Below are 19,738 nucleotides of genomic sequence, written 5' to 3' on the forward strand. Positions count from 1 at the left end.
CCACCCCCACCCCCGCCCCCGGGGAGGGACAGGGGAGGGAGGCCGACCCAGCCAGACAGCCCACCCCACTCCACTCCAGAGATGAAGTCACTCCAGAGGCCCAGGACCAGCCTGGGGAAACAGTGAGGGGCTCAGTCCCATTTTACAAAGGAGAAAATGAGACCCAGAGAGGATATGTGACTTGTGCAGTTTGCACAGCTAGTTACGAGCGCCAGGATTCAAACCAGATTTGGATCCGTGCTCAAAATCACTGCCCTTCACATTCACCATTTCCTTTAATTTTCGTGTTTCCCTCCGAAGAGCCCTGGGTCATTCGGCTCATGTTTGCAAGTGAGAAAACAGAGACTCAGAGAGATAAAAGGGCTGGCCCAAGATCACACCAGGGAGGGGCAGAGGCAGGATTCGAACCCAGGTCTGGTGACTCCAAGCTCTTTCCTTCCTGAGTCTAACAGCCCTCCTCATCTACTGACTAGCCCAGGAACCAGAAGCTAAACAAGAACAATGGGGCGCCTGGGTGGCTTAGTCGGTTAAGCGTCCGACTTTCGCTTGGGTCATGATCTCGCGGTTCGTGGGTTCGAGCCCCGCGTCGGGCTCTGTGCTGACTCCCAGCTCAGAGCCTGGAGCCTGTTTCAGTCTGTGACTCCCTCTCTCTCTGACCCTCCCCTGCTCACGCTGTCTTTCTCTCTCTCTCCTAGAAATAAATAAAACATTAAAAAAATAAAATAAAAAGTTATTTAAGAAAAAAAAAAGAACAAACTCAGAGATCCCTAGGGGGGAAGGGGATGGAAGTCAAATAAGAAGCAAAAGTCCGTCTTCTAGGACTTGGTCATGGGCTTAGTGACACAGGGCTACGCAGGCCTTCGAGACTGGCACGCTCACACCCACATGCCCCTGGGTCTAAATCCCCCGCACTGGCCTTTGTATGCCTCCAGGACAGGAATCTCACTCCCTGCCCTTGTCCAGCTAGTTCTCCTCCCATTCGACCAGATTCTGTCTCCCTAAATCTGCCACTGTCAGTCTGGGCCCTGCCTTCTGGGACCCACAGGNTGATAACCTGCTCTTCTACCTGGCCTCGAGGGTTTGCGAAGAGAGAAGACACCCAGATTCTTCAGCTACTCCCCCATAAGATCAAAATATAACAGCTATTACTTATAATAATAAAGTGTATGCTGTGTGCTAGGCACTCTGCAACTGCTTTTCATGTATTAACTTATTCGATCCCTACAACAACCCTCTGAGGCACTATTACTGCCCGTTTTGTAGATAAGAAACTGAGGCCATTCAATCATTTGCATCCTAGGTCATGTATCTTGCAGAGCAGAGCGGAGCTATGAGCCCAGGTAGTCCGGCTCCAGAATCTACCCTTTTTTAAAAATTATTTTTAAAGATGTTTTTAATTATTTTTGAAGAGGGGAAGAGCAGAGAGAGAGGGAGACAGAGAAGCCAAAGCAGGCTCCACGCAGTCAGCGCAAAGTCCGACGTGGGGCTTGAACCCACAAGCCGTGAGATCATGACTGAGCCATCCAGGAGCCCCACCCTTTTGTTTAAGATTTATTTATGTATTTTGAGAGGGGGCACGGGTGCAGAGAGCGGGAGAGGGAGAGAGAGACCGTTCTCTACGTTCTGTACTGGAAGTGCAGAGCCAGATGTGGGGCTCAATCTCACAAACTGGTAAGATCAGGACCTGAGCCGAAATCAGGAGTGGGACGCTTAATCGATGGAGCCACCCAGGCATCCCCAGAATCTACCCTTTTAAGCTTTATGTGGCTTTCAGTCTTCTGAGCTCCATTTGTCCTCACCGGAAGATGAGCCCATTTCACAGATGGCGCCTAGCATCGCAGAGCAGCAGAATCCAGTCCGAAGTCCAGCCCCTGCATTTGCTCTCATCCCCAGGCTGCTCCTCACCCCCTACCCCCTTCTCCGGCCCCTCCCACTTGCTCCAGCAGTGGCGCCTGGAGGCGTCTCTGTGGAGTCACGCAGGCTCGGGGAGCAGAGCCCAAGCCTGATTGATGACCTTGCTCTAGAGCCCATCGCTCACTCACAGGCCGGCTCCCTGCATCCTGATTTCCCAGGCAACGGGACTGAGGAAGGAGGTGGCCTTTTTTGCTGCTGGAGAAGGTGGGGGGTGGGAGGTCCTAAGAGACAGGCCTCTAGGAAGGTTACCCTTGCCCCTCAGAATGCTCCCCCCCACACCCTGGGCTCCACCACCGCTATTTCCCTATTCCCCTTTGCTGGAAGACGTTGTCTTTAGAAGCCCGGAGCCAACACGCGAGCCAACACTCGGCCTGGAGCTCATTCATCAGAAGGTCACCCATTAGCACTCCCTGATGAGAAGCAAGGCTCAGCGTGGGTTTAGCCAGATTTCCAAGGAAAGCTCTAAGGCAGCCGGGCTTATCGGGCTCAACTCATATTAGTTGCTGCCGCCTACACACCGCACCAGAGAATGTCTCTTTAACCCTCACAGCTGAGGCCCAGAGAGGCTAAATAGATTGCCCATGGACACACAGCAGAGCCAGTGTGCTGCCCTCTCCCACGGGTAAGGGCCGGGACTTGGAAGCTGCACTGGCCTGGGTTTGAATCCTGCCTCTGCCAGTGACTAAGTGACTTTGGGCTAAGTTACAGAACCTTCTGGGCTTCAATGTCCCCCTGTGTAAAATGAGATAATCACAATAAAAGCCTCTTAGGAATGTTGTAAAATAGGTGAGTTAATGTATTTGAAGCACTGGTACAGGGGCGCCTGGGTGGCTCAGTCAGTTAAGCGTCAGATTTCGGTCCAGGTCATGATCTGACAGTTCCTGAGTTTGAGCCCCGCTTAGAGCTCTGTGCTGGCAGCTCAGAGCCTGGAGCCTGCTTCCGATTCTGTGTCTCCCTCTCTCTCTGCCCCTCCCCTGCTCATGCTCTGTCTCTCTCAAAAATAAAATAAACAGTAAAAAAAAATTTGTAAATAAAGCACTGGTACATAGTAAGTGCTTCGTGAATTAAATNCTGCCATCTCACTTTGTCCACCTGCAACTAGGGAAGGTTGGTCTGGGCCTCCAACAGCCAGTTCCTGGGTACAGCCCTTTACTCCGGGTCCCCGGCGGAGTCGACGTGACCTTGGGCCAGCCCCGCCCCCTCCCTCACCTCCTCTTGCGAGGCGGAGCCCGCCCGGCCCACTCACCGTCCTCTGCTCGCTCCCGCAGCGCCTGGACTTCGAGTCCCAGCCCGTGCACACAGTGGTCCTGGAGGCCCTCAACAAGTTCGTGGACCCCCGCTTCGCCGACTTGGGCACGTTCCGCGACCAGGCGATCGTGCGCGTGGCCGTGACCGACGTGGACGAGCCCCCCGAGTTCCGGCCGCCCTCCGGCCTCCTGGAGGTGCAGGAGGACGCGCAGGTGGGCTCCCTGGTCGGCGTGGTGACGGCGCGGGACCCCGACGCCGCCAACCGGCCCGTCCGGTGAGACCCCCGCCCGGGGCCACGCCTGCTGCCTGCTCTCCCGCCACCGCCCCGCCCCGCGGACAGACTGCGGGCACAGGGGGAGGGGCGGGGGGGAGAAGGGGGGAAGGACGCAGAGATGCAGTTCAGAGACAAAGGAAACAGAAGTGAGAACAGTCACACAGAGGCCAGGGACTCGGGACAAGGAGGGAGACCCAGGGGCGAAAGACGTCGCAGAGCGAACCGAGCTCAGCCCCTCTCTGTCCACACTGGCTCCCTCGGTGTGCTCAGCCTATCCATCCACATGCCTGTGACCCCGATCCCACACTCTTGCCCACGCGACCATCTGGGCAGCTCCCCTGGGCACCCCAAACGCAACCATGTTCAGCTCCAGATCTCTCCACCAAAAGAAAACAGAAGCAAACACATAAACATCCTTTCGGTTGTTCAGATAAAAATGTTGGAGACCCCTGACTCCCGTCCCTCTCTCACACCTGCCTCCCATCCATCAGCAACTCGGCCACCCCCACTGTAGCAGCCTCTCCAGAGTCCCAACACCTCTCTCCGCGGCGGCTGCTACCCCCTCGTCCGGGCCCCCATTTTCTCCTACCCGGATGCCTGCTCTTCCCCCCACTCCACCCCCGACTGGTCTCCCTGCTTCTGCCTGGCCTCTCCTTAATCCTGACCGGGCCAAGGGCCTGGCGACCGTCCCCACACAAAAATCCGAGCGCGGCCCCCCTCTGCTCAGAGCCCCACCCCAGCCCCCAGAAGCACCCATCTGGCTCAGAATAAAAAATCAAACTCTCACAGTGACCCCCAGAGCCCTGCGATCTGGCCTCAGTGCAACCTCGTAGACCATTTCCCCGGGTCGTTCCTTCCCGGTTCACTCCGCCCAGCCCCACGGACACACCAAGCACCAAGCTCACTCTGCCTCCGGGCCCTTTGTGACTGTCGATCTCTCTGCCTTAATGTCCCCACAATTCTTTCTCTTACTTCCCCCACGTCTTTGCTCAACCCCAGCCCCGCCACTTCACAGCGACTTTCCTCTTTTCGCTCTGTCCTCAGCAACCTTCATTGCCACCCAACAGGCCACCTATTTTTCTGACTACTTTGTCTGTCCCTCTTCCGCCGGAAGATAAGCCCGGCGAGGGCAGATAAGGGTGTGTTCACCACTTCCCCCTCAGGGCCTGACGCCCAGCACTCAGCGGACACTCACTGACTGTGTGGGGAGTGAGTGAAATAGAAGAGCAGAGGAAGGCTGAGAAAAGAGGCAGAGGGAGACTCTGGGGGATGGGGAGAGACACCCCCCCCCCCATGAGAGGAGGAGGCCAGAGAGAGGGAGGAGCCAGTGCAAAGAGGATGAGTAACTAAAAGGCAGAGGGCCTGCCTCACGAGTTGAAACAGGAGTTTTGCTGGAAAAGCCCGGAAGGGAAAGAAAGAGAAACAGACACTGAGAGAGGGAGGGGCGAGCAGGGAGGGAGGGAGGTGGGTGGAGGGTGGAGGGGTGCTGTNAATGGCCACTGCTGAACAGACAGGAAGGAGATTCCTGAGCTCCTTCCTTCCTCCCGGAAACCCCTAATCAGTGAGTAATCCCTGAGCCAACTATGTGGCCGAGCAATGAAGAGAGGGAGAGGGGAAGTTTGTTTGAGGAGCTCTGCCCTGCACAGTTCCCAATGGGTAACATTCCCATCATGATCCCTGTGAATGGCTCTCTGAGTCGCACAGTGCACAGCCTGTGCAATCTTATATGGCAGCCCTGGGTGAGGACACAGAGATGCCATCCTGCCAAACTGTCTGTTGCCTCCTAGACTGGGAAATACCCTCAAGGGTCTTAAAAGACTTCCTTGGAGGAAGCTGGTACCTAGGTACGGTCAGGTGTAAATACGAGGTGAAGGGCATTCCAGGCAGAGGAACAGCGTGTGCAGACGCATGGAGGCAGAGGAGCGGTGGATGTGCCTGGAGGAGAGCAGACCGTGATGGCTGCAGTGGACTGAGGGAGATGAGGCAGCAAAAGCAAAGTCTGACAGGGTCAAGGGCATGCTGAGGAGCTCAGACTCTGTCCAGAGGGCCTGCGCTGCCCCTGCCCTCCTCACTGCCAGAGCCGTCCTGCCGCCTCTGAGCTCCTCCATTGCCCTTCCACCCAGGCTGTTGGGACCTTCTGGTGATATATCTCGCTGGCCTCTGGCTGGACCACAGACCTCTCCCAGGAGGCGGGAAACTGAGGCCCAGGGAGGGGAGGAGGTGCCCCCGGACTTTCCCGGGGAGTTGAGAGCCAGGAGTGGGAGCTGAGTCCTTGCCTCCCAGGTAGTGCTCCTGTCTGCCTCCTCCCCTCCCCTGCAATGTGCTCTCACACCTCCTCTTGGTCTTCTCCCTCCTCCCTCCGTTGGCTTCCCTTTCCTCTGGCTTTTATCTGCACTGAAAGGGCCAACTTTGAAACGAGCTTCTCACCTCCTTTCATCTCTCTTTGCTGGCCCTTCCCCGGGGCTCCTCAGATGTGGAGGCAGAGAGGAGAGCTTGAGACAGGTCCAATTTAACACCACAAACATTCACCCAGCTCCTCCTCCTGCCCGGCCCTGAGCCAGGGGACGGAGACGACCCAGCCAAGGGCAGAGCTGGGGAGGGACAGACATGGAAACAAGAGGCCAGTGAGGCGCCACAGAGAGACAGAAGGGCTCCTCACAGGGCACGTGTACTGCCCAGAGCCCAGCTTGTGTTCCAGATCCCGATTTCTAAGGCTCATGGACTCAGTCGCCACCTACACGTTGAGTCAGGGGGAAACAAAGGTAGTAAGACCTCGTCCCTGCCCTTCATAGAGTTTGCCTTCCTCCTGGGGCAGGGAGACAGTCAACAAGTAGTAAAACATTTGTTGACACAGTCATGAAATAACTGCTGATAAGCGCTATGGAGGAAATAAACCGGGCAATGGGATAAGAAGATTGGGGCATCAGGGGCTGCTAGGGATTGAGGAGTTGAGGAGTTGACAAATGAGCTGAGATCAGAATGATCTAGAGAGCGCCAACCTGCGATGATGTGAGGAAGAGCAGTCCAGGTAGAGGGAACGGCAAGTGCAAAGGTCCTGAGGCAGGGACAGCTTGGTATATCCCTGGAGATGAAGACATTAAGTGGTCTCCTGGGAGATTTTGCCTAACACAGTAGGCACCTGGGAAATACAGAGGTGCAGATATACCCAGTGGGTTTTTTTTTTTTTTTCTCTGAGTTCCTGCACTGGGAAGAGTGGAAGATGCCTCCTATTGTTACATTTCCCCCTTGGGAGAGAGAAGTGACTCTCCCAGTGTCATTCAGCTTGAAAGAGGGAGGAATGATTTAACCCATTATTGTCAGCTTCTCGCTGTTTCACCCCTGCTTCTTACTCCCGGTGTGGTTAGGTGTCCTCCCCTGTGTATAAGGCACAGAGACGAATCAGACGTAGGCCGACAGAAGGGCCAGGTCCCCACGTGAAGGCATCTAGTGACAGATCTAAGTCTGAGTGGTCTTGGCCTGAGGCAGGGGCTGGAAGACCACAGAACCCCATGGAAGGGCGAGTTCTCGGTGCACCCCGCAGGGGAGTGGGCACAGGCTTCCCCAGGTGGCCCCAGAGCAAGGCTGAAGGGGTGAGGTTTGGCCAGGGAGAGGGCCCTCCAGGTTGGGGTGATGGCGAGCGGCCGGCAGCCGGAACAGAGTCCTGGAGCCAGGAGGTTCCGCCGCGGGGTCAGCCGAATGAGCTCATGTCAGGGTGGGCACTTGAGGACAGAGGGGCACTTGGGACAGGCTGGGAAGGACCTAGAATGTCAGGTGAAGAAGTGGGACTCTGTGCTTCGGCTACGGAAAGCCTGGGAAGCTTTGGAGGGAGGGAGGACAGCGCTCAGACGGGTTCATCTCTGAGGGACAGACAGTCCCTTGATCAGCCCAGCATAGCCCTGCACCCTGGTGGGTCTCCTTTGAACACTGAAAACAGCAGAGCCCGCACAGGACCAGAGGGAGCAAATACCTCATTTCCTCCCAGCTCTCCACACTGGGGTGCAGCGCAAAGTACGTAGGCTCTGGAATCAAAGATGACCCGGCTCAGAATCCCAGCTCAACTATAGAACCATGGGGGAATCGCTGGACCCACAGCGAGCCCCGATTTTCCCATCTCTAAAATGGGCATCACGATAGTACCTGCCTCATTCATTTATTAAAAAAAAAATAGGTATTAAATATCTACGCTGTTCTACTAGGCTCTGTGCTCCACGCTCCCAGGGCTGGAGGGAGGCTTGCTTGGCACACAGTAGGCCCTCAGGAAATAGACATTAGCATTTTTCTTGTGGCCTGGCCACCCATTTCTATGCTTCATTTTGCAGCCAGTACTAACCGCATATGAATTCCCAGGCATCGTGTTTGGGCTTTAAGTGTGTGTCTTAAGCAGGGGTGGAGGTGGGGTGGGCCAGTAAGGGCGAAAGAGTCACAGACAGGGTGGAGTGAGCAGAGAGGACTCCCTGGTGGGTAGGGGAGCCCATTTTGCATCTGAAGACATTCTCCCTCCAGTAGCTCTATCCTTCAGCATATTGTACATACATGTGCCTGAGCCCACAGGGGAGCGCCGGGCAGCCGTACACGCAGGGGCTGCAGCCTTCGTGCTTATCATGCCCGTGTGCGCTCTACATGCATATATTCATGTGGAGAAAACCCGCACGCACACCCGGGGACAGGAAGCAGCACCCTTGACAACAGCAGCATTTGAGGCTGTTCTAGTGTGTGCGAATGTCTGCAGGTGTGCCCGGCTGGCCCTGAGGGGGGCGCTCTTAGGCACAAGGGCCCTGGACCCAAGGAGTCTGGGAGCTTGGCTCTGCCACTAACCAGCCCTTTTGACCCAGGGCAAAGCACCTGGCTTCTCGTAGCCCAGTTTCCTCATCTGCGACATGGAGGTGATCATAGCAGCCGGGAAGATTTGAGGGGCTCATGCTTGTAAAGCTGGGTCCGCAGGTCTGGCAAAAAGCATCAGAGCTAACCCGTCGGGCACGTGGCAGGTGCCCAGTGCTGTTACAAGTGCTGTGCTGCTAGTCGCTTGTCTAATCCTCACAGCCACGCAGTAAGCAGTGAGGTAGGTATTGACATTATCTCCGTTTTTAAGAGGAGGGACCTGAAGAACAGAGATTAAGTGATTTGCCTGAGGCCACACAGCTAGATTTCAAACCTAGGCTGACAGGCACCAGATCCGTCCTCCAGACCTCCATCCCCCTTGCACGCGTGCACAAGCATGCACACACACGCGCACACACTAGCTGACACCTACCCACACTCTCGACGCACTTCTCCACCCACACCTGTTCTGGTTCCCCTTCCTGGCCCCGCCCCGTCCTGGCTGACTAAACAAGGTGCAGGACCTTCTAGACCCACAGCTGCCTCCAGCCCTTCTCAGCCCGCTGGCAATACTCCGCCGTCCACGCAGGGTGCCTCCGCCCCCCCTCCAGGGCACACAGACCACATGCTGGGTGGAAGGGACTCCTGTGTGGACCCCTTACCAGACTGCTCTGAATAATAATTATAATAACAATAGTTCTCTCTCAAGGAGCAATTTTCCTAGAGCTCCGCTAGGCACCTCATCCCCCAGCTAGGCATTTAATCCTCCCGGCAACTCGCAAGGTGGGATTATCATCTCCATTTTGCTCAAAATTCAGGTTCAAAGATGGAAGTGACTTGTCAGGGGCATCGTAGCCTTGGATCCACACCCAGGGCTAAGCGGCCGCCTCTGGAGCCTTTTCTTTTCCGGCAGCAAAGCGGTATCACACACACACAGACACACATGCACACACTCACACAGTCAGGTCACACACACACACACACACGGTTTCCACCCACAACGCAGACCAGACGCACAACTCATGCACCTACACGTGAGGTCCACAAGCCTCCCCTCTCCCGCCCCGCAGGTTTGCCAGGCCCCGCTCTCCGCCTCCGCCGCACCCCTCCACCCTCCCTCCCACTCACTGGCTGGCTTCCTGAGCTGGAACAAAACCACCTGGGCTCAGCCAGCCACGCTGACCTGCAGCCCCAAGTCTTTTGCTGGTTAATGGCAGGTCCCCGCGGTCCGCCCCACGGCCTTGGGGACAGCTGCCTCCACTTAGATTCTGGCCGCCCCCTCCCCCTCCAGGAGGGAACAAAAGAGAAAAGCTGGGAAGAGAGAAAAGAGAGAGGAGGGTGGTCCGAGCAGGAAGGGGAGAAGCAAGAAGGTGGTAGGCATCCTCCTGCAAGCTCTGCCTCACACCAGGCTCCCCCCAGCGATCAGGAGCCCCAGGCTGGCTCCGCTTGGCCCTCTCCTGGACCCCATTCTCCCACCCAGAAAATCTAGAGGAGGTGCCTCCCAGCTGAGCTGACACTCAGAGGTTGGTGCTGCCTCCTCTGGACCCAAACATCTGTCAGGGCCAGGCCGGGGGCAGAGGGGACCTGAGGCTCCGTGCTTTGCAGCTTTGGATGGTTCAACGAGCTAAAAAGAACTCTGGGTATAGAGTCCCAATTTGGGTACAAATTCCAATTCTGTGACAGTCCCTGTGCAATTTTGGGTCATCACTAGCCCACATGGCATCTTTGCATAAATAAGGGAAAAAATCCGTCTCTGAGAAGATACTCCCTCAGCTAGGACACATGGCTTGGCATGCCGAACACTGGTTAGACTTTAACTCCACTTCACCCTTTTGGGCAGGTACCTTTGTGCAGGACACAGCCTGTGCAACCATACATGGCAGTCCTAAGCTTGGCAAGTTTCCACTCTGAGCCTCAGTGTCTTCATCTGCAAAATGGGAGAGAGCTCATCAGCTTCACTGGATGCTAAGCAGGCACCTCATCTTTCTCGTCTGCCTTTTTATCCCCAGGACCTAGCACAGAGCAGCACAGGGAAGGCACCCAATGCCTAGGCATAAAGGAATGCACAGAGAGATGGTTGAAGGAAAAGCAGGCTCCAAACCATTCGGTGCTGTACTAGCGGAAGGAAGTATCGTTGTAGGTCTGAGGCCCCCCCATACACTGTCACCCAGGTCAGGAGGGCCCGGGTTGGTCAGGGGCAAGGAGAATGTGAGGTTTAGCAGCTTAGGGACAGGAAGGAGAGTTAGCGGGGGCTGGGGAGCCTGGCTGTAATGCCCACTGTCCCCGTATGCACAGCCTTTTACGGTTTGCCTTCACTGCCTTCGCCTCCATCCTCATAACTATGCAGAGAATAAGGGCTGTCACCTATACCCAGTCTGGTGAATTAGCTCCTCTAGCCCACGCCAGTGTGAGCTGAGTATAAATCACCCCCTTTTCCAGATAAACAAACAGAGGCCGAGGAGGTCAGTGACTTGCCCAAGGTCACATAGGTAGAGGAAGTAGCTTGGGATTCAAACCCAGCTCTGTCTCAGACCTGTCAGTCCCACTGGGTGTCATTATTCCCGTTTAACAGATGAAGAAACTGAGGCCCGGAAAAGGTTGGTAATGCAGCTAAGCCCCCCTGAAGGGTCACCTCAGGGCTTTGTGCCTCCGGCAAGGGGCGTTTCTGGTGCCCTCACCTCCCTGCGCCTCAGTTTCCCCTCTGGGAGATGGGGAAAGGGTCCCTTTCCACCCTGACGGTGGCTCAGGCTGAGGCCCGCCCTGCCAGGCTTCTTTGTCCTCGCAGCACAATGCGCCCTTGCTTGGCGTTCGAGGCCTTTGTGGGCCGCGCAGCCTGGCAGCGCCCCCGCCCGCGTTATCAGCGCAGGGAACCGGCGGCTGGAGCTGGCGGGGCCTCTCTGGGCCGCCGCCCGAGACATGTGTTGGACACGGGCCTTTCAGGCCTGGAGCCGCCGCACAAAGGCCCGGGAAGAAGGCGGAACAAAGGGCTTTTTCACGCGGCAACTGAAAAGCCGCAGATTAGCTCGCGCGTGCTGCGCAGGCGGGGAGGGGCCGCCGGCCATTCGCCCNGGGCTGGGGTCTCCACGCCGACCCCCTCTTACATGCTCTGAACCCCCCTCGGCGCCCCGGGACACGGCCGAGCCCTGAATTGTGAGCCCCGCGTGCGCCGGTGCCACGCTCTGGCTGCTTCCCTGTTCTACGCGTTTGGCACCGTTTGCCATTCTCTGAATAATTCCTGCCCGCCATTCTCGGAATGATTCTTTGCACCTCTGTTCTGTGCCCCTCCCCCCAGTGCCAGCCCGCCCCCTTCGCAAGCCCAATTCTAGGGTCATCTCTTACGGAAAGATAACAATGTGCAGTGAGTGCCAGAGCTCTGTGCCACGGACTTTGCCCACTTCCAGCCCTCACAGCTGTGGGGTGCAAATTATCAGCCCCATTACCCAGCTGAGGAAACTGAGGCTCAGAAAGGTTGAGGGTGCCCACGGTCACACAGCAGGTACCGGAGCAGCAGAGATCCAAACCCAGATCCCTTTCACCCCTCCTCTGTTTGGAAAGGGGTCCTCTGCTCCCGGCGTCTCCCTGGCAGGTGGTCCCTCTCTTAGGGTGGGTCGGAGGGGGCATGGGCATGGGCTCCACCTGACGCCAGGACACCTCCAATCAGCCCCGCCCTGCCTCCCTCAGGTACGCCATTGACCGTGACTCGGATTTGGATCAGATCTTTGATATCGATGCGGACACGGGCGCCATCGTGACGGGCAAGGGGCTGGACCGCGAGACGGCGGGCTGGCACAATATCACGGTGCTGGCCATGGAGGCGGGTGAGCCGGGGGGCGGGGCGAATAGTGGGGGGGGAGGGAGGAGGGCTGAGTGAGGGGCGGGGCTGAGGCGGGGCACAAGGGGAAAGAAACCCGGCACAGACGGCTGGGTTGGCTGCGTTGCGGGAGGCAAAAGCTGATGAGCAGGAACAAAGACGTGGGAAGGATCCCAAACCGAAAGGCGAGAGCCGGTCTTGAAGCTGGCTTCCTTCCCTCAGCATTTATTGAGCACCCACTACATACGAAGCCCTGTTTTAGAGGCTGGGGATACAGCCCTGAACATGACCGAAAGGCTCTTGTCTCTGTGGGGGAGCGCTAGACTGTCAGCAAACTGACAGAAAGGGTGTACATGTGTCAGATGTGTGAAGTGCTAATAAGAAACCGGGAAAGAAGGCCAGGGAAAGGGGTTGGGAAGACGAGTGTTGTTCTTCTTAGAAGACGGCCTCTTGAGAAGGAGACATTTCCACAGAGACCTAACTAAAGTGAAGGAGTGAGTCCATATCTGAGAGGAAGAGTGTTCAAAGCACAGAGATCAGCCAGTGCAAAGGCCCTGAGGTGGTAGTTTGCTCAGCACGTTGGAGGAACAGCAAGGAAACCTGCATGGTTGGTGAGAGGCAGAAAGATCAGCCAGATCAGATCTTGACCGGAGTCAAGTCCAGAGACTCTAAACGAAGTGGGAATCACCATTTGAGCCAAGGAGGGGGCATTGCCTGACGGGATACCTCTGGCTGCCCTCTGAGAACAGCCTGGGAGCTGAGAGGGAAAGCAGGCGCTCAGCTGGCAGTTAAATGTAATAGTGGCAGAAAGATGATACAATGGCCTGGGCCGGGGTGATAGCCACGGGGGACGTGAGATGTGGTCAGCTTTGGGTGACTGAAAATGGGACCACAGGACCTTCTGATGGCATGACGGACGTGGAGGTAAGAGATGGAGAGGGGTCCAGGGCTACCCTAAGGTGCTTGGCCTGGCATTCGGGAAGAGTGTGTGTGTGTGGGTACAGATGGGGAGGAGTGTGAGCTGGGACGGAAAGGGGGGGGCCTAGGCATGGGGTCCAGATAAGGAGGGCCATGGAGGTGAGGAGCAAAGAGCACAGGGGTTTCCAGAGCCCCAGTAGAGGGGAGAGCGCAGTTCCGGGCCTCGGAGCAATGCTGCCTGGCCCTGGCCTCCAAGTCCCCCCTCAGGCCCCCCCCAGACCCCTCCCAGGNGTCCCCGAGCCCCTCCTGGCCGTGTGAGCCCCCCTGCCAGCCTTCCTCCTCCTCCTCCTCCTCCTGCTGGCTCCCTCCCACTTTGCAGGCCCCACTGGCCCGTGGGCCAAGGAAGTCCCTCGGCTGAAGTTCCCTTGGTCTCTTTCAACTTCAGTTTAAAAGAAAATACAAAGCTGGCTCAAACCTCAGCGCCTGCTGCTCCAGAGCCTTTGAATCCACTCCTCCGCCGCTTGAAAGGGAGATAACAAAGGTGGCTGGAGAGGAAGTGGCGGCTGGACTAGCGGGGAGGAGAGCTCCCCCTCCTTACCCCCCTAAACCTGCTCCCTGGGCAGCTGGGGGCACTGGCCTGGCTGCTGGGCAGAGATGCCTCCTCCCCGCCCACAAATGCCTGTCCCCTGCTAGCCTGTCATACTGCCTGATATCCCACTCGTGGGTTAGGCATTGTGCTTCTACACAGTGGGTCTCTTTTCAGAAAGCAGCCAGAGTGGCATACAAAGTCTGCAACGCTTCCTTTTCACAGAAGAATGAGGAGGGGACTCTCCCACAAACATTTTACAGTGTTACCCTAATACATATTCTAGGCTAGATGCTTTCACGGGTGGACTTTCATTGAATCACAATCAGTAACCTATCAGCACCCATTCTACTTATGGGGAGATCGAGGCTCAGAGAAGGAACTTGCCCAAGGATGGCCGAGCTGAGATTTGGAGCAAGTCTGCCTGCTTCCCTCTACAACACTGCCACACAGGCTCCTTTTTCCTGGTACGCTCTGCACTCTGAGCCCCAACCCCTCCTACCCACCAATCCCTAGCAACTGACCATGGGGTAGATGAGGCTCCGAAAGGAGAAGACTGATTACTGGGCTCGATGTCCTCCCCCTCTGAGCTGCAATCAACAACCCCCCTGCCCAACCTTCACCAGGTATTAATCAATGGGAAAATGAATGGCTCCCACTTCACAGAGCTAGTGGGAAGATTCAATAGGATCATGCATGGAAAGAACTTAGCCTAGTACTTAATAAGTGCTCAATTAGTGGTATCTATTGATCTCGTCTCCATGCACTTGACTTAAGCACCAACTCTGTGCAAGGCATTTTACAGTGTTGTGTTCATCGAACGTTCCCACCTATGAGGTGTCAGTTCTGCCCTTATCCCCAACGTGCGGACGAGAGGTGAAATCCTCCGTCCACATTCCCAACCCCAGCCTGTCTGACTTGAAGTCTGGGCTCTCACCCAGATGCCCCTCAAGTCATGTTTCTTTGGTGTCAGGCACGAATCCAGGAGTGTCACAAATAATCCACCCACTCCAGCTTCTCACCATCTCCGTGAGACCAGGGTAAAATTATTATCCCCACTTTACAGATGAGGAAATAAAGGCTCAGGGAGGAACAGCGATGACCCCATGGTCACAGAGCAAATCCATGCAGGGCCAGGGCTCCAACCCAGACCTCCTGCCTCCCAGCAACCAGCCCGAGTCCCAAGTGCAATGCCAAGGGGTCTGCCTCAAGTGCAATGTCAAGGCGGCTACCCGCCCATGCCTTCCTGCAGAAGCACCCATTGGGTTTCCTCAGAAACCGAGGATGCTGGCAGGGTCACGGTGGCCCCACCTGCTCTGGGCGAAACAAACACGAGGTGACAAGAAGCAGAGGGGAAATATTCATACACAGTGGCAGAGCTTGGTGAGCACCTTGGAGAACACCGCACTCAGTCAGGAGCCACCGCCGCTGTCATACCAGATTACCTCAAAGACTCCCGAGGCACTTAGTATGCCGGCTCCCCTCTCCCCGAACTTCTGAGTCATCCATTCTGCCCAAGCAGACGCTCCTTCCACTGACATTATCTTTAACGTTTTGTAATCATGAAATATTAATGACCGATATTGAATTTAAAGTACAATTTGTGTCTGAATCCTTCGGTGGAAAGGGCAGTTGTAAAGGGACAGTCTTTCAAGAGATGGGGTGCGGACTTAGAAAGCCAGTGCCAGGGATGGGGGTGCCAGCGGCTGCATCCGGCCCCCTCCCCCAGCGTTGTCTGGCCCTACTCCTGGTCTGGATGGGTGGCCACTAGCTGCCAGCAACAGCAGAGGGTTAACCAGATTAGCAAGAAGCTTCCCCAGCTGGGCCACCCCAGCCAAGGCCAAGTACATCTTACGGTGCCCTGGTTTTTCCGTCATGCCACGGAGCGCACGTTATGATTTACGTATGCATTCCTGTAGTTAGTCCATCTCTTTTCCCCAGGATGCTGTACCCTCCATGAGGGTAGGCTCGCATCTGCACTTGCCCCTTTCATGCAGGACTGGGACTTAGCAGGTGTGTGTAAATATTTACCCAATGGACAGATGAGTGGGCTGACCCGCCCCGTTAGGAAAGCAGGGTGGCGTGGCTGGCGAGAACTCTGTGCCAGTTGCTATGTGAGTCTGGACACGTCACTCCCCCTCTCGTTGCCTTAGTTTTCTCATCTGTAAAGTGGCACTGTTGCTAGATGGCTGTAAACATAATGACTTTACAGTATCTTTACAACAATAGAGGCTTCTACTTATTTGACGCTTACGGTATGCCAGACATCATGTCGAAGGTTTCAGATAAAGCATCTCATGTCGTGCACATTTTAATCTGTGTGTGTAAAGTGTCTAGCGTTGTTCCCAACACACAGTACCTGCTATTTATAGCCAGAGAAAGGATCTGAGGGCAGAAGGAATGTCAGAGATGATGGACTCCAGTCCCCACCCCACCCCCGCTTCATAGCTGGGGAGGCTGAGCCCAAGGAAGGGAAGTAACTTACTCAAGTCCACCAGTGAGGCCTTAAGACTCCTAGTCGAGTGCTCCTTAGGAGGACGACAGAGGGGGTTCTGAGGAGGCTGGAGGAAGGAGCAGGGATGGGGGGAAGGCTTGCAGAGGGGTGAGACAGTGCTCAAGGACATGCGCCTCCCCCACATCTACCCTCAGCCAGTGTTTTCTGAGGGCCTCTGGCCACCACCCGTCCCAGGCTGGGACCTGGTGGTAAACACGGCTTGGCCACTGCCTTCAGAGCTCTCAGGGGGCAGGGGAGAGACATGGCAACAGTCAGCTACAGCACAGAGTGGAAGTAAGGGGACAGTGGGCACTCAGGAGAGCAGGAAGGGACTTGTCCACCCAGAGGGGAAGACGGCAAAAAGCCTTTCCCAGAGCAGGAGACATCTGAGTTGGGTCTAAAGGGCTGAGGAAACAGGGTTTGGATGCTCCAGGCAGAAAGAGCTAGAAGCCTTCTGAAAACAGGGAGACTGAGTGTGGCCAGAGGCTGGGGCTGGGGGGCCGGCTGCAGCAGGTGAGGTGAGGCGAGCATGCGGACACTCACTGGTCCTCTGCAGGAAGGGCCTTGGGTGTCCTGTGTGCAACCAGACATCTCCTGGAGGCCATGGGGGACCAATGCAGGACCTTGAGCAGAAGAGTGAGTGGGAGGTAGCCCCCACCCAGTCACTCCATCCAAGGAGTGGAGTGGAGGCTCATCCTGCAGATGAGCGGCAACATTCCCTTGGGCTCATGGCTGAACGGGAGGGGGCTGGCCCGGAGCGGGAAAACCGAGGGGAGGCTGTTGTGAGACTCAGGCTTAGGCACGGGCTGGGGGGGCCAGGGCAGGGCCAGGGCAGGGCCAGGGCAGTCAGGCAGGAGCATCGGGGAGCTGAGTCTGGGCAAGAGGCTCGGCACCGCCCTGCACGGGAGGGGCTGCTTGGAAAGGCACTGAACTCCCCATCACCAGAGGTGTGTAAGCCGGGCCTGGGTGCCTCTTGCAGCGGGTGTCTCCCGGAATCCTGTGCTGCCACCTGAGTACCTGACAGGTGCCCCCCAGAATAAACGTTTTGTGACTTGGAGTCTCCAGGACAGGTTCAGCCCTATTTCTCTACCCACCCCATTCCAGGGCTCCTGCTTTACCCCCAAGTCCCCCCTCACCCTTTGAAGGAACACACATCCCTCCCCCCAACAAAGTCAAAGCCTCCAGAGGAGGAAGCCAAAGAGATAAAGTCCCGAGAGAGACAGGGAAGGGTGCCTAAACCTGTTGCTTCCATTAAAGGGGAGGTGGAATCACGCCAGTCAGAGTGGCTAAAATGAGCAAATCAGAGAATTCTAGATGCTGGCGAGGATGTGGAGAAACGGGCACCCTCCTACACTGTTGGTGGGAATGTAAACTGGTGCAGCCCCTCTGGAAAACAGTGTGGAGGTTCCTCAAGAAATTAACAATAGAACTCCCCTATGACCCAGCAATAGCACTGCTAGGAATTTACNAAATAAAGGGGAGGTGGGACAGGGCAGGGGGTGCAAAGACTCCGCTTTTGACAGCCCTGACACCCCCCCAGCACCCCCGCTTGCTCACCCAGCCCCCTAACGGGTCTGCGTGCTTGTCTTGGCGGGCGGGTAATTGNGGGGAGGTGCTGTTCCCTTCCCCTCCCCTCCCCTTCACCTGATTACTTCCTCATTGGATCTCAGCCCAAAGGTCACTTACTTCAGGGAAAACATCCCTGCACCCACCCTGCTCCTGGACCTTTATCTCTTAGCTCTTATCGGAGTCTGGAGTGATGTCTGTCCCTGCCGCTAGACTGAGGGACCACGTTGGGCTTGTTCACTGTTAAGTCCTCGACACAAAGGAGGCACTCAATTCATAATTGTCAGCAAAACCTGGAAGTCTCAGCTCCAAACCACTCAGTCCAGTCCCCTGTATATTATACATCAGGGGCTCTGAGGCCCAGAGAAGGAAGGAGCCCCGCCCACGTTGCACAGCAGTTCTCCTGCCCCGAGTCCAGTCTCTTCCTGAGGCACCCACTGGACTGTCCAGCCTCTCCGGCCGCTCCGGCCCCCAAGGCTTCCCCTGCCACCATCTGGGATTCATAGCGAGCTAGCTCAGGGAGGAAGCACCAGGCCGAAGCACATTTAATTTTCATTTAGGAATCGGTTAAGGCTGCAGGCCTGCTCAGCTCTGGGCTGTCAATCAGCCTTCCTCAAGGCTGCATCAATTAGTTTAAAAATATTGAATGCAATTTTGCCTGACACAACATATTGCAGCTACTGCAAAATATAATTTATTTTAGAAGAAGAAATAATTAAACTAATTTGCATGTCAGTCAGCTGAACTTAGATGCCAAGAAGGGGGTTGGGCCCCCCGGGGAACCGAGGGACCTGCTGCTGTGTGTTAGGGAAGGTCAGCGTGGGCTTGGCTCTGAGCAGTAGTTGTTGCTGGATGGACACATATGCAGGCTGCAGGAGGGTCCGGCAGCCTTGCGTCTAGACTAAGTGCTGGCCCAGGTCCCAACCCAGCTCTGCACTGACCCGCCTGTGGCTCTGGACAAAGTCCTGGCCCTTGGTTTTCTCATCTACAAAATGGGTTTAGCAAGACCTCCTTTATAGGTTGTTTTGAGGATCAAATGAGGTCACAGATAAGAAAGTTTGTTATACACTGGAAAGTCCCTGCGCAGAAGTGGAGATTAACTGATGGATTCTTTGTTTGATTCCAGAAACATTTAAAGTGGTAAAATTATGAATTAATTAGTAGCAATGATCACAATGATGCTAACTGTAATCAGGAGGGGTTTGGAGAAAGTCCACCAGAAGTAAGACATCAGATTGGACTCCCCCACCTGCCAGTCACCCGGGGGGAATGGCTGGCAACACTTGATTCACATTAGATGCCTGGAGCTGTTAAAAAAAATAAATAAATAAATAAATAAAAAACCTTAAGCCTTGGACATAAGTGTGCTTTAAAGGCTTCCTAGGCAATTCTAATGTGCAGCCAGGCTGGAGGCCGCTGTGATGTCATGGGCACCGGCGTCTGACTGGGGCCCCCCAAGAGCTCTGGGGTTCCAGGCAGCCCCAAGTTCAAGGGCCCTGGGATGAGCTCTGCACGTGGCAACTCTGGCAACCTAGCGGCATCCCCTTCCCTGCTCACCCAGCAGCCCCACCTCTGAGGTCCAGGACCTTCAGCGATGCCAGAGGGCTCAGGGCTTTCCCAAGCGGTGACCTGTGACATTTTAAGGTAGGACAACCACAGTAATTATGTGAGGTGAAGGATGTGTTAACTAACCTTATTACGGGAAACATTTCACAATGTATCAAATCATCACACTGCACATCTTACACTAGCACAGTGCTAAGGTCAGTTCTATCTCAATAAAGCTAGACATGAAAAAAAAAAAAAAGAGGGGCCAGAAGAGGCCCAGCAGATCCCAAAGGAATGGTGAATAATGGGGATCTCGCCAGCAGTGGACCCAGCCCCCTCCCCTGCCCCCCACTCCCACCCCACTGTGGGTCTGCCCCCGAGAAGCTTGCCCTGCTCTGGGGTCGCCCTTCTGCATGGCGCATAGGCCCCTTCGCCCCTTCCCTCTGCCTCAGCGGGGAGAGAGGTGCCACCTCCCCTCCTCCCAAACTCACCCACCTTCTGTCTGTTTAAGTTCTCTGGCAACACGCTCTTAAAAATAACGGCTTGCCGGGCTTTCCCAGT

The 19,738-nt window shown here is 55.8% G+C and overlaps 1 protein-coding gene across 1 annotated transcript in view; it reads left to right on the forward strand.

The window, feature by feature from the left end:
- CDH22 (cadherin 22) overlaps positions 1–19,738 on the forward strand; it is a 76,613-nt gene that overhangs the window by 44,744 nt on the left and 12,131 nt on the right. Inside the window, exons 7-8 of the mRNA XM_077766654.1 lie at positions 3,183–3,436; positions 11,936–12,072. Coding sequence (XP_077622780.1) covers positions 3,183–3,436; positions 11,936–12,072 — 391 coding nt within the window. The remainder of the gene's footprint in view (positions 1–3,182; positions 3,437–11,935; positions 12,073–19,738) is intronic.

This window comes from Crocuta crocuta, unplaced genomic scaffold (genome assembly GCF_008692635.1).
Source record: "Crocuta crocuta isolate KB4526 unplaced genomic scaffold, BGI_CrCroc_1.0 scaffold71, whole genome shotgun sequence".
Lineage (NCBI taxonomy): Eukaryota > Metazoa > Chordata > Mammalia > Carnivora > Hyaenidae > Crocuta > Crocuta crocuta.